This window comes from Pelophylax lessonae (assembly GCF_965119305.1).
Source record: "Pelophylax lessonae genome assembly, chromosome: 3".
Classification (NCBI taxonomy): domain Eukaryota; kingdom Metazoa; phylum Chordata; class Amphibia; order Anura; family Ranidae; genus Pelophylax; species Pelophylax lessonae.
Genome location: NC_138770.1, coordinates 266397014 through 266412427, shown reverse-complemented (window position 1 = coordinate 266412427; position 15414 = coordinate 266397014). Strand labels below are relative to the sequence as shown.

Genomic DNA, 15414 nt, shown 5'->3' with positions numbered 1-15414 from the left:
GGGGGGGGACAGACAACTTCCTTCTCTGGGTTGCACAGCATCCAGTGCATGGTCTTCATCCCCCCCTGTGTTGCATCACAAGTGTACTGTTGATTTATGAGAACTGGAGCAAACAGAATTTAAAGAAGCTGTGCATTGCATCCAATTAGTTTATAACTTTAGTATGTTCAGTTAAGGTTTAAAAATTCAACTTAGAAGCTGATTGGTTGCCATGCACAACTGCTGCAGATTCTGGTTCTAGCTGCTTGGGTAAACTCTCTGTGTGTCTGTGAATGATCTGCCTTCTTGTGTCTTTGTCAGATCTATTTACTGTGTAGTTCTCACCTGAATGGGCACTAGACTGAGAGGCCCAAGGTTAATGGGATATGTTGTTTTCAAAGGAAGTGTCAAAACTCACATTACAGACAGAGGTCATACATTATTTAGAATGCCTCATGTTTCAACACAAACAAAAACTGCTTAAACAGGAATGGGAAGATTTACTCCACTAAAGCCTGTGTATATAGGGCAACAATTGACACCTTAAAACCACATGATGAATGCATATCTTATGAAGGTGAAAAACCCAAACTGCAGGGTGCTTTTAATTGCTTGTCTACCAGCACATTTTATAAATGCCGGCTGATAAAATGTGATTTTTTTTTTTTTAATTTGTTAAGCCAACTGTAGGCTTTTAGGTGGAGGTGGTTCAGCGGTTTGATCACTTTCACAACTCGTTGAAGGTAACGTCCCCTGCCAGACTGGCCCCACAATGTATTTTGGACTCTGCTGTGCCATCTGCAGGCCTAGAATCGGCATGGCAGGTGTCTGCGGGTGGAACAGAGGGCGATTAGAAAACATTCATTTGTTGATCTCCCCTTTGGTGATTGAACACTAAACTGACATGTTTCACATCACTAATCTTGAGGCCTAAAATGTGCATTTTAACATGTGTGCAAAAAACTGAAAAAGCGGTCATTGTCCTAACAGGGACTCTATGAATTACATTTTACCAAATTTTCAAACTTCCTCTGAGCTATTTTATATGATGCTTTTTTTGAATACCTGACCATCACCATTCTATATAACCAAAAATATGGATACCCCCTCCAAATTCAGCTCAGGCATGGCCAGTGAAAATACAGCATACAAAGACATTTTAGACAGTTGTATAACCTACATAACTGTGCTCTGTGCACAAATCCAGGTCCATAAAGACATGGTTAATTTGAGTGGCCTGCACAAACACCTAACTTTAAGGCCCCTTTCATACTGTCCGCTCCGTCGGCGGACTCAGTTTTTCTCAGCGGTGGATCGATCCGCCCACCCCCGCTGAGCAGGCAGATGGAAGCTCTGTCTCCGCGCTGTGGGCAGCTCAGGTCCCTGCTCTTCTCTATGGGGGAATTGGATGAGAAATGACCACCTGTCCATTCTCATCCGCTGGACGGATGGAAAATAGGGTTTCCATCCGTCCAGATTTGACAGACCGGATCAGATCGGATGTCAGCTGACATGTCTCCGCTGACATCCGATGCCCCATAGAGATGCATGGGGCATCCGTTCAGATCCGCCTGAAAAACTGACAGGCGGATCTGAACGGTCCACTAGTGTGAAAGGGGCCTAAACCCTAATTGGCACCTTTAGGATGATTTGGAATGTTGGTCGTAATCCAGTTTTTTTTGGCTGAACAGGCACAATTCTCAGCAGCCACACTCCAAAATCTTGTGGAAATCATTAACAGAAAGGTGAAGGCTTTTATAGCCACAAAAAAGGAGGGGTGCAATGTAATGATAATGCCCATGGTTTTGGAATGGATATCTAACAAGATCATATGAGGGTGATGGTCAGATTCTGAGAAATAGTTTTGGCCATATACTGTACACTTCCCAGAATTCTTGTCACTTTATTTACTGGCTGATATGTAAGCAATATCTTATTCTGGGATTTAAAAAAATTACACTACAAAAATCATTTGTGAACAGACTCTGTCCAGCCTGTTTAGCTGAGGTGAAAAATGGAATTGTGAACGTGTTTATACTAGTGGGTTATTCTTGCAGCTAATTTGTTATATATACAGTATAAGAGACAACACTATTACTATATGTGAATAATTTTCGTGTCAGTTATTTACCTGTAAATAGCCTTTAGTGCAGGGGTCTTCAAACTATGGCCCTCCAGTTGTTCAGGAACTACAATTCCCATCATGCCTAGTCAAGTCTGTGAATGTCAGAGTTTTACAATGCCTCATGGGATGTGTAGTTCCGCAACAGCTGGAGGGCCGTAGTTTGGAGATCCCTGCTTTAGTTGAATAAATATTTGACTGGAACAAATTATATTGGTTGCTATAATATTTGGAGAATATTGGTGTCACTCATCCAGAACAAGTAAGCTGTCATGGTGAATTCAGCAAATCTGAGCTGCCCACTTTTTCCAGGTCAATGACTCAAAAGGACCCTAGAAAAACATGACAACCAGACAACTGGCATTTTCATAAGGAGAGGTCAGCAATGACACCCCTTATTTCTCACTATGCGTGTTTCATTTAAATTATGTGAATAGGCTGGAGAAAGGTCTTTTGTACTTTGGTAGGGCTAAATCGTAATGCCGACATCCTAATTCAGTTCTATGTAGAAGAGTAATGTATATTTTAAATTAGTACCTAAAGTGCAGGACCGAGGGGGGACAATCCAGTACATCTACTTTTAAAAAGAACGGGTATTTCCCTGACACCATTGCAGTGATGGTTTGGAGACCTTAAATACATTTTTAGAGACACTGGTTGTTTCTTCAGTTGGCTAGGCATAGTTAGGCACAATGTAGCAAACCTGTTTCACTGCTTCCTAACAGTACTGTGAAGTGATTAGGAAGTAGCAAGGAAAAAAACTCTCCTCTTACTAGATGGTGTGGTTCATTTTCTGCCACTTCATTGTGACTGTTAAAGGTGTTAAGAAAGTGGATATAAATGTACACACATAAATGCATGCTTCTGTGATAGCACAATCTTCTACAGGAAGTATGTAGATTGGAGTATGCCTGTGAATGTGCTTGCTTACCTGAATGTGTACAGTAAACAATATGATTGAGGGAGTGTATATATATCTACAGTATGTCCTGGTGCATTATGCCTAATTTCACCAGGATATAAATATGCTATTAATTGACCTAAAATGTTAAATGCAATATCCCCAATATAAAAAATATTCATTATTAGGAGAGATATTAATAGATTGGTTAATCTACCCTCTACTTGTATTTCACCAACTTTTTTATTGAAATCTTCAGTACTGACATCTACTAGGAGCATTGTTTTGCCTTGCTTCAGGCTGAAAGAGTTGCATGACAATAATGAATGCTGGGGGGGGGGGGGGGGGGGGGGAGAAAGAGCAAGAAGTTCTGAACTGAAGCTAGTGTTCACTTATTCCTAGTGCTGATATCTTCCAATGCTCACTCATTGAAATTTTATTTTCAGGTGCAATTGACCTAAATATAAATGTTTTCAGTTATAACTATTTACTTTGTACAGAGAAAATGTGTAGAATTTTTTTTTGCTTCCCAATGTATACTACAGTGATTTATTATTCAATTCCCTTTTCTCTGTAGCAACTTCCACTCTTGGTGTCCGTGAAAACCCCTGGACCTTCTTTATCTGCATCCCAGTCATTACATGAGCAGTCTGCAAAAGGAATGTCTGCATTCCAGGAAGGTATCATTTCTCATCGACCTGAGATGCCAAGACAAAACTCTGATCCAACCTCTGAGAATCCTCCCCTCCCTCCTCGCATTGAAAAGTTTGACCGAAGTTCTTGGTTACGTCAGGAGGAAGATCTTCCACCAAAGGTCCATAATCTGATTTGGGACTTTCATTTGCATTTATATTATTACAATTGTTTAAAGAGGTTCTAAAGCCTCAAGGTTTTTACCTTAATGTGTTGAATGCATTAAGGTTAAAAAAAAACCTTCTAGGTGCAGCTCCTCCCCAGCCCCCTCTAATACTTACCTGAGCCCAATCTTGATCCGGCAATGGGCATGAGAGCAATGGCTCTCCCAGGTCTCTCTCTCCTCATTGACTCTCACAACAGCGGGAGCCATTGGCTCCGATGGCAGGGAGACACAATAGCTCATTGGGAGTGGTTTATTTAACCACTTCTGGACCGGAAGATTTTCCTGCTTAACCACTTTAGGACCAGAGGATTTTCCTGCTTTACCCCCAGGCCACTTTTTGCAACTTGGCACTGTGCGAATTTAACTGACAATTGCGCGGTCATGCAACGCCGTACCCAAACAAAATTTACATCCTTTTTTCCCACAAACAGAGCTTTCTTTTGGTGGTATTTGATCACCTCTGCGCTTTTCATTTTTTGCGATATTAATAAAAAAAGAGCGACAATTTTGAAAAAAATAACAATATTTTTCTACTTTGACAGTTAAAAAATATCCAATATATTCAATTTTTGTCATATATTTAGGCCAAAATTTATTTAGCTACATGTCTTTGACAAAAAAATTCTCAATGAGCGTATTTTTAACCGCTTTAAGCCCGGAAGATTTTATCCCATTCCTGACCAGGCCATATTTTGCGATTCAGCACTGCGTTACTTTAACGGACAATTGCGCGGTCGTGCGACGCTGTACGCAAATTAAATTTATGTCTTTTTTTTCCGCACAAATAGAGCTTTCTTTCGGGGGTATTTGATCACCTGTGCGATTTTTACTTTTTGCGCTATAAACAGAAAAAGAGCGACAATTTTGAAAAAATAACAATATTTTTCACATTTATTTATATGAAATTCCCCAAAAAAAATGTAAAAATCAAAATTTTTAACATTTTAGGCCAATTTGTTTTCTGCTACATATGTTTGGTAAAAAAAATCGCAATAAGCGTATTTTGAATGGCTTGCGCAAAAGTTATCGCAGCTAGCTACGGGAAATTTAATCATTTTATTGTTTTTATTTTAAACTAGTAATGGCGGCGATCTGCGATTTTTTTTTTTTTTTTTTTTTTGCGGGACTGCGACATTGCGGCGGACAGATTAGACCCCTAACTGACATTTTTGACACTTTGGGGGGTACCAGTGACATTACTACAGTAATCAGTGCTATAAATATGCACTGTTGTAATAATGACACTGGCAGGGAAGGGGTTAACTTTATTGGTGATCAAGAGGTTAAATATATGCCTAGTGCTTACCGACGTGTGTGGTGAGAGAGGACTGTGTGACACAGGCACAGATCGCAGGTTCAGCTATGCTGAATCCTGTAATCTGTCCCTGCCTGTCACATAGGAGATCCGCCCGCTTTGTTTACACAAGCGGGTGGATCTCCTCACTCGATCCCCGACGATCGGGGAAGAGCGGTGGTGATCACTGCCTCTCCTCCCCTGGCCCGATTCCCGCTGTGTCTGAATACAGCGGGAGCGAGCCTCCGGCAGCGTGCGCCGTCCACAAGGGGAGGAGTCCAGCGACGTAGGTCTACGTCGCTGGGCGATAACGAGCCATTTTGCCGCAGTACGCTCCATGTGAGCCGTCGACAAGTGGTTAACGACCAGGCCCTATTTAGCGATTCGGCACTGCGTTACTTTAACAGACAATTGCGCGGTTGTGCAACGCTGTAACCAAACAAAATTGACTGTTTTTTTTTTTTCTCAAATAGAGCTTTCTTTTGGTAGTATTTGATCACCTGTGCGATTTTTTTTTTTTTTTTTTTTGCTCTATAAACAAAAAAAAGAGTGACAATTTTGAAAAAAAAAAAAAAAACTTGTTCACATTCTGCTATATAATAATCCCAAAAAAAATTTTAAAAATAAATTTTTTTTAACATTGTAGGCCAATTTGATTTCTGCTTTTGATGTTTTTGGTAAAAAAAATCGCAATAAGTGTATTTTGATTGGTTTGCTCAAAAGTTATTGCATCTACTAACTACGGGAAAGATTTATGTCATTTTTATTGTTTTTTTGGGTTTTTTTTACTAGTAATGGCGGCGATCTGCAATTTTTTTTACTTAGCTTTGCTTCAGAATGTTGTTTTATTTGTCATTTTTGAGCTGATTAGGGCCCCTGTTTGATAGGTTTGGTAGGTGTTTTTCTTACTGCAAGGTGTACGAGTCTATTTCGTTTTCAGATGGTTTTAAGAGCAAATTTGTGTTACCTGTATTGGATATTATATTCATCTCTATTGCTACAATGGCATTTTTTTCTAACTGAATTTCATCTATATTACTAAGTTTAATTCTCAACAAGGTAATAACATTATCCCTTTATATTTCAATTGCAGGTGCCTCAAAGGACCACTTCCATTTCCCCTGCACTGGCACGTAAAAATTGCCCTGCCAATGGCAGCAATCTCGGAAATCGACTAAGCACACAGCCCATAAGAGCAAGGTAAAACACCTTTAAATAAGCATAAGAGTCAGTTCTAATTGACAATAAATATACAGTATAACCTAGTTATACTGAGGTCATTTGAATTTTCTATGTTATATCTCTGCAAATTAACTAAAATAACATTTCACAGTCACTGAATTACATCTTCAAAGGAATCTGGTCTTCTCTAGAATCAGGCAGTTTAAAAACAATAATGGTATTTTTGAATTAGCGTAGATGATAAATTAGTTATTTATTATAATATACTTTTAAAAATATATATTTGAATTGTTTTTTTATTTATTCTTTATTTAAAGTATCCAGCAGTCATTAGACATCAAGGTGCGGTGAAGTCATATGACGTGCTATATCAATGCCACATACTGATTTAATTATTTTTATCAATTTACAAAATGTAAAATGAGCAAACAAAAGAAAGATCTAAATCAAATCAATATTTGGTGTGGCTACCCTTTGGCTTCAAACCAGCATAAATTCTAGGTACACTTTTTAAATGAACTTGACAGGTAGGTTGTTCCAAACATCTTGGATAACTAACCACAGAACTTCTGTGGATGTAGGCTGCCTCAAATCCTTCAATCTCTTTGTGTAATACCAGACTGACTTGATGTTCAGATCAGGGTTCTTTGGGGGCCAAACCATCACTTCCAGGATCTTCCTTGTTCTTTTTTGCGCTGAAGATAGTCGGTAACCTCCTGGCGCCAACAGTACACAAATATGCAGCATCCCTGCAGGTTGGCCTGCACCTCTTTGTCCTGCTGAAAAATAAATGAATACATGTGGGGCCAATTAAATGCCTCCCTGCTGGTCTGGCATGATGAATAGGTATCTGCCTGCCGGGGATTACATGAAGAGACAGAAGGATTTGAGGCAACCTACATCCACAGAAGATCTTCTCCAAGATGCTTAGAACAACCTACCTGCCGAGTTCCTTCAAAAACTGTGTGCACATATACCTAGAAGAATTGATGCTGCTTTTAAGGCAAGGGTAGTCACACCAAATATTGGTTTGATTTGGATGTCTCTTCTGTTCATTTACTTTCTATTTTGTTAATTGATAAAAATAAACTATTAGCAACTTGAACTATGAGCTGTTTCTGAAAGCATTCCTACTTTACAGCATTTTTTCACACCTGCCTAAAACTTTGACATTGCATCATACAGTATATTAGAAGTGCGACTTTCAAATTCTAAACTTGAAAAGACTCTCCTATGCTTGACTCATACTGTACATGTCTTATTTCTACATATTATCTTCTTCTAATAAGTAAACCTTCCCCTCTTTTATCTAAACTTAAAACACACTGGTTAGTAGATCTTCCTGACAAAAGCTGTAAGGAAATGTTTAATTCCTGACCTTCCACTAGGATCTCTGCCCGGGATTAGCTTGTTCAACTAAGCTATTTACATAGAATATATCATCCCTCACAACGTTTATTTTATATGCCTCAGAGGGACTCACCTTTATGCCATAAATGTGCTAAAGAGAATGGTAACTTTCTGCATATGGTGTGGTACTGTGATAGTCAGTCCTTTTTTGTCGAGTGTTGCAGCCTTTATAGCGGACACCTTCACTTCCCAAAATATATGCAACCCTAAACTATGTTTATTAGGTGTGCTTGAGTGCCTAGACATCTCTGCCACAGCCTATTTTAAAGTTATATTAAACCCAAAACTAAAAAATTTAAAATATTGTAGCTTAACAGTCATTAGATTGGTGGTTGCATTAGCTTTCTTTTTTATGCTTTTTCCTTCTGTTTTCACCTGGTGATCTGGCCAGTAACACACCTCCTGTATTAGAGTGCCTTCACTTTGGATGAAGGAACACAGAGACACGTTTGGACAGCAGCATTGTAAGTCTGGGTGGAGGATATCATTAGATGTAATAACAATAAAATACACAAATACACTAAACAAAGCCAAATTCCAGCTAATACTCTATAAGCCAGTACAGCTTTATAAGCCCATTTTTTCCTTTTGAGATAATGGTATTACATAAATAATCTGATCATTGTAAGCACCTCTGTCAGTGTTGAGTGGTTGGTCTCAACCCTCAAAATGCTACATCTGCAGGACAGCTTATTGTTTTGAAAAACAACATATTTTTTGGCTAGATCATCAGGTGAAAATAAAAATATATAAAAAAGAAAATAATGCACTCATCACATTTAGGAATTGGTAAGATGCAATATAATATATGTTTTCTTTTGGGTTTAATACTGCTTTATTGACTCTATATGCAACCATCCATCTCCTGACTCATAATAGGGATAGTTGATGAATAGAGGAGTTTAAGAGCATACAGGTTTTAACTTGCTAGTTGATAGGTTATCAATGTACTGTATGTGTAAACTGTCCATTGCATCTGGGAAAAATAATTTAGAGAAATAGAAGAATAGAGTTCTCAGCAGTTTAATCCTAATTTCCTCTTTCACTGTAGGTCTGATTTATTAACCTGGCACAAACAGTGCATTGCACAACACTACTATAACCTGGCACAAACAGTGCATTGCACGACATTTACTATAACCTGGCACAAACAGTGCATTGCACAACACTACTATAACCTGGCACAAACAGTGCATTGCATGACTATACTATAACCTGGCACAAACAGTGCATTGCACGACACTCCCACCAAAAGAGGACTTTAGTTATACCTACAACCTTGTAATAAGAGTGCCCTCTGACCCTGTATCTGAGGCTTCAATTCATGTGATGTGTTTCCCTTTCCATAAGCATTTTTAATGCTGGAAGCTTATAAAACTTAAGCTTGGGCTTCATTGTCTAGCTCTAGGTTGCGCTTATGGTTACCCTTGATGGGTTTTTTTTAACCTTCAAAAGCTGTAAATCGCTTAATCGGACAAGGTTTAAAAAATGATAATGTCTTTTTTGAATGATTGAATATATGACTATTGCATTCTTTAGTAACCCTGATCTGAGGAGAACAGAAACAGTCATAGAAAATCCAATCCAAAGAACTAGCAGTGGCAGCTCCTCTAGTTCCAGCACCCCCAGCTCCCAGCCTAGCTCACAAGGTGGATCACAGCCTGGGTCTCACGCAGGCTCCAGTGAGCGAAACAGAGTTCGAGGTAAGGTTCATTTCTAATCCTCTTGCATGACATTCAGAATTATAGGCTACACCCACAGTAACCTAAACCACAGGCACTGCTAGCAGTAGGGCTGCATTGTCACAGCATCGAATAATAACTTTGCATTGCACTCTTACACCCACATGCAGCTCTTGGAAGAGATTGTGTGCGTGGGAGAATCCCTCTGACTTTTGCTTTCAGCTTCACCAGTGTACAAGTAGAGCTTCACATTGTGCCAGGGTGAATTAGGTTAAAAAAACATTTTCCCAATACAAAGATTAATGTTTGCATTGTGTTTGGCATTCCATCCTATTTCTAGCTGAGCTCTTGTCTTAAAGCACTGACTAAAATGGGATCTCTCAAAAGCACACAGTGTACTATGTCTATATCTGCAACTATGGAACACACTTCAAAATATCCTAGTTACTTGCATAAGAAGTAATGGTATCCAAGAAGGTAAAACTAATTATTTAAATTAACAAATTGTGTTGATTTATAGTCTGAAATTAAGATAGACACTGTTTTTGTTTTATCCAGCTGTATTTAATAGTGCAACATCCAAGTGAAAGATATAACACCAACATGTCAGAAAAATAAAAAGAAATTCAAAAACAGAATCACTTGTTGAAAAAAGGATCATCCCCCTTATGTCAATATTTTGTTTAACAACCTTGTGCTTTATTGACAGCCTTTATTCTATTGAGATACCCTGTATGTCTTTACTAACTTTGCACATCTAGATTTTGCAATATCGTGCCCACTCTTCTTTGCAGAACTGCTCAGGCTCATTTAAATTTAATGGTGACCATTTGTGGATTGCAGTCTTCAAGTCATTCCACAGATATTCAATGGGGTTTAAGTCTGGGCTCTAAATAGGCCATGCAAGAACATTCACCTCTTTCACCTTCAACCACTGTGTGGTCATTTTTCCATGTGCTTTAGGTCATTGTTATGTTGGAAGGTAAACCTTCTTCCCATTGAAAACTTTCTTGCAGAGGGCAGCAGATTTTCCTCAAGAATTTGATGGTATTTTGCCCCATACATTTTCCTTCTATCCTGACAAGTGCTCCTGTCCGTACTGCAGAGTAACAACTCACAAACAGAATATTACCACCTCCATGCTTTACTGTAGGAATAGTGTTTTTTGGATGGTGAGCTGTATTGGATTTCTGCCAGACATATCGTTTTGTGTTGAGGCCAAATCATTACATTTTAGTCTCATCTGACCATAGCACATTTTTCCATGTGGCCTCAGAATCTTCAAGGTGCCTTTAGAGTGGTCAGATGAGAGTAAAATTATTTTTTTCATCATTGCTCTGGACAACTTTTTTGGGGGGGAAATTAACAGAGAATAGCAGATATTTGGCCAGGGCTCACTCCAGATCATCTTCACCAGTGGTGGCCCATGGCAGTCAATCTCATTCAAGCCAGGGTGGGTCGTACCAGCAGCCAGGGGCAGAAAATCTTGTTACAGGAGAAGAATATCGTTTTCAGAAGATTCCGCAGATGAGACGGCTTGTTGGGCTTTCTCGGATCAGGTGTTGTCTGGGAAGCAGCGGTGTGCATCCTGCCTTAAGGATGTGGTACGGGATTCTGTGGCAGAGACACGGAGGGTCAAAGAATAAATTAGAACCTCTGTAAAGGAAGGTTTGAAAAGTGCATCAAAGAAGTCTTTTCGCAGGGAAGAAGTGGAATCAGCATCCCGGAATGACTCGGAGCCTGCCACTGCCACAGAATTATTGTCGCTTGAAGACGGTGATGGTTATCCTGGATTGGATGATGAAACAGATATGCATACAATTGACTTCTCTCTGGTGCCTGCCTTGGGGGATGCAGTAAAGGAGGCAATGAGGTGGCAGGAAGATGCCTCCCCACCAAAAAAGCAACGCAGATATTACCCTGACCTCAAGAAGTTCATTCCTTCCTTTCCTCTCATTTTTGAGATTCAAGAAAAATTGGAGGATGAGTAAGCAAAGCCATATAAGAGATTGTACATTCACAACAGACGGGCAAAGTTGTAACCATTCAGTGCCAAGGATGCAACTTTGTGGGACATAATACTTAGGGTGGATGCATCCTTGCAGAGATTAGCCCACCACATAACACTTCTGCTGGTGGACTGCTTAGTTTACTAAAACGATCCCATAAAAATGGAAGAATGATACTGATTGGAAGAGAAAATATATGGTGGCAGGGAAAGCGTGTACATTGGCCTTAGCTATAACTTCATTGGCAGCAGCCCTTAGAGTATGGGTGTTGGGTTTGGGGTCCCATGTTTTGGGAGAAGTGAAGAGGGGCAGGAATTCATCACCCCTACATTTCATAAAGATGGCAGTTGACTTCCTGGCTAAAGTGACAGTTGATCAGGTCAAAATTACAGCTAGACTTAAGGCCCACTCGATGACGGCTCAAAGGGCCCTATGATTGAAGCATTGGGCAGCAGATAACGCCTCTAAACACACCCTGTGCTTGTTGCCCTTTGATGGCAAGCTTCTTTTTTGTAAGACTGAAGGCAGCGACCCCGAGGATCTCAGGGAGCAAGTCGGGCCTTATTCTTGAAGTAAGACCACGCCAATAATTTGATCCATTTCTCTAAAGAGAGACCAGTTCAGACAGATAGTCGTCCCTTTTTTCACCAGTGGAAGACTAATAACTCCAACTTTTTTAAGGGGACCAAGGCGAAGTCCAATCAGGAATCTTAGCCCGCTGACAAATCTTTCTGAAGGTGTCTCTGCCCAGACACCTCAGGTGGGAGCAAGGCTGAGAAGAAGAAGTGGAAGACGCATGGATTTTGGATATAATCCAAAGAGGGTATTGTTTATAATTGGGCGAGAGACCTCCTCAAACCACCTTTGTAGAAGCTCACGTAACAAGGTGTCCCAAGAAGCAGCAGTGTTTGTTAGTCTATATAACGGAGTTATTGAAGGTACACGCATTCCGGAATGGGAATGTGGAGAAGGCATATACTCTCCTCTGTTTCTGGTCACAAAGTTATCGTGAGCCTTCAGATCAGTTCTAGAACTGAAGTTTCTAAATTCCTTCCCTTCAAAATGGAGTCACTGGAAACTATCATCATTGTGATAACAGTGGGAGACTGGATGGCCTAGATTGACCTGGCAGACGTCTATCTCAATGTGCCCATAAATCCAGCACATTACCGTTTCCTAAGATTCGCATTAGAAGGAGCACACTTCTAATTCTATTGTCTACCCTTCAGCCTCTGTTCTGCTCCTCGGACCTTCTCAAAAATGTTATCAGCTACCATTGCAACACTCAAACTCAAGGGTATCCAGATATTTCACTATCTGGACGACATCCTCCTGCTAGCCCCATCAAGCAGCATATGTCATGTAGCTTTTGTTTGTGAAATGCTCGGTCAGTTTGGCGGTTGGGTGATCAGTTTTCAGAAGAGCAAGATAAAGCCGACTCCAGTTCTGGTTGAAATATTTGGGGGTTCAGTTTAATCCTAACCTAGGTCAGGTATTTCTTTCCTAAAGGAATGTCCAGAAACTGCAGATCAGTACAAGGATTATGATGTCCAAATCTTCTCTCTCGGCAAAAGAATGTATGCAGTATCTGGGTCTCCTATCCTCAACCATCCCAGTAATGCCATGGGCCAGGTGGGGAAGAAGGATGTTCCAATTCAATTTCCTTCATCAGTGTTATCACCATTTCTTATCCCAGGAGATCCTTGTTCCATTAACAGTAGCCTGATCCTTGGCCTGGTGGATGATCGCCCAGAATCTTAAGTGAGGGGTCCCTCTGGAGTCTTCAGAACCAATAGTGCTCACAACGGATGCCAGTCTGCAGGGCTTGGGAGCCCATTGTTTGATTCATCAGGCCCAAGGGAAGTGGGGGAGTATGTTTGCTTGAAGTTCGAATTTTTTGGAGCTAGGAAATGGTCAGGCGCATTCTACAAGACCAGGCAGTGAAGGTTCTTTCAGACAACTGGACCATCAACTGGAGCGTCATCAGGTGCGGCGCCATATTGCTGCACCCTCTGGTTTATATGGAGTGTGGTAACCTAGCAACGCGAGAAAAATGACCCACAGCCATTTTAAAATCCTCTTGCAATCGTTGACCGGAGTCTATGATAGTGGTGACTTGGCAACCGGAAACAGCAGGTATAAATGCCTGACTTCGCTACCCAGTGCTTAATAAAGAGAAGGATATTTAAATTGCCAAGTTCTAAAATCCACATTGTTAACAAGATTAATTTAGGAAATCAAATAGGGATGGATTAACCGCTTGCCAACCAGCTACCGTGGTTTTACTGTGGCAGGCTGGCTCTGTCCTGTGAAACTACGTACTTGTCGTGGGTCCACTAGTGCGGGCACGCACGTACCAATTGGCCACAGTGGGAGTCGATCAGCGGGTCTGGTGGCCGCAATGTCCACCGGGCACCCTCGATCGCTCATCGTCTAGACAGAACGGTGGTCTGCCATTGTAAACACGGCAGACCGCTGTTCTGTCAGTAATGAACATAGGGATTCTGTGTTCCTCCTATTTAGAAACACAGGTCTCTGTGTTCATTTAGCAAGCTTATCCCCACACAGTTAGAAAGCACCCCTTAGGGACAGATTTAACCCTTTGATCGCCCCTGGTGTTTACCCCTTCCCTGCCAGTGTCATTAGTACAGTAACAGTGCATATTTTTAGCACTGATTACTGCAGTAATGTCACTGGTCCCCCCTAAAAGTGTCAAAAATGTCAGGTGTCCGGTCTGTCCGCTGCAATGTTGCAGTCCCGCCTAAAATCGATGATCGCCGCCATTACTAAAAAAAAGTACAGTAAAAACAAAAATGTTTAAAAACAAAAATGTTTTTACAGTAAGCCCCCGTTCACACTAAGGCGACCTGTGAGGCGACCTGGTCGCCTCACAGGTCGCCGTAGGTCGCCTTCCATAGGGAAGCCGTTCTAATAGGAGCGACACAAGTCGCTCCGACTTAGAAAAAGGGTCCCGAGTTTCTTTGGGGCGACCAGGAGGCGACCGCCAAAGACTTCAATGTTATGAAGTCCGTGGCGGCCGCTCCGAGGTCGCGGTGCAAAGTAGCGTCGCGTGTATGTGAACGGGGGCTAAAAAAAAAAGATAAATAAATAAAAAAATTACATAAATCTTTCCCCTAGTTTGTAGACATGATAACTTTTGCGCAAACTAATCAATATACACTTATTGGGATTTTTTTTACCAAAAATATGTAGCAGAATACATATTTTCCTAAAATGGTGAAAAAAATTTGATTTTTACATTTTTTTTTTATTGGGAATGTTATATAGCAGAAAGTAAAAAATAAAGATTTTTTTTCAGAATTGTTGCTCTTTTTTTGTTTATAGCGCAAAAAAAATCGCAGAGGTGATCAAATACCACCGAAAGAAAGCTCTATTTGTGTGAAAAAAAGACATACATTTTATTTGGTTACAGCGTTGCACAATCGCGGAAATGTCTGTTTAAATAAGGCAGTGCCATATTGCAAAAAATAGCCTGGTCATTAAGGGGGCAAAACCTTACGATTCAGGAGTGGTTAAAGAATGTGCTCAGGTTATTATGTTACCATATAAACTCACACATGCTGATGAAGTTAAAATAAAACCAAAACCAGCTTGTGTATTACTAGGATACTCTGCATAATACACACAACTGATACGAGCATTTAAAAAACATGTTTTAAAAAATATATACACATTCCTAAAAATATATACTCACTTTAAAGATATATACTGGATATTTTCCGGACTACATCCCAAAAAATAAATACGCAATTTAAAAGGAACTAGCATAAGAATGGTCCGGCATTATGAAAATAACACACTCCCCCAGACCTAAAATTTAAGTTTGGGAAAGGGCATCCTTCCTAACTAGCTTGTGTACATGAATGTAAAGAGCCCTACCCCAGTGATGTAAAAGTGATTATATATATATATATACAGGAGTATGTTACGAAACGTTCACCCAGGAGGGAAACTA

At 40.3% G+C, this 15414-nt stretch overlaps 1 protein-coding gene across 11 annotated transcripts in view; it reads left to right on the top strand.

The window, feature by feature from the left end:
• TNIK (TRAF2 and NCK interacting kinase) overlaps nt 1-15414 on the top strand; it is a 478118-nt gene that overhangs the window by 381946 nt on the left and 80758 nt on the right. For all 11 annotated transcript variants that reach the window (XM_082249643.1, XM_082249642.1, XM_082249649.1 and 8 more), the window contains 3 exons: nt 3580-3816; nt 6249-6355; nt 9287-9450. In XM_082249643.1, coding sequence (XP_082105769.1) covers nt 3580-3816; nt 6249-6355; nt 9287-9450 — 508 coding nt within the window. The remainder of the gene's footprint in view (nt 1-3579; nt 3817-6248; nt 6356-9286; nt 9451-15414) is intronic.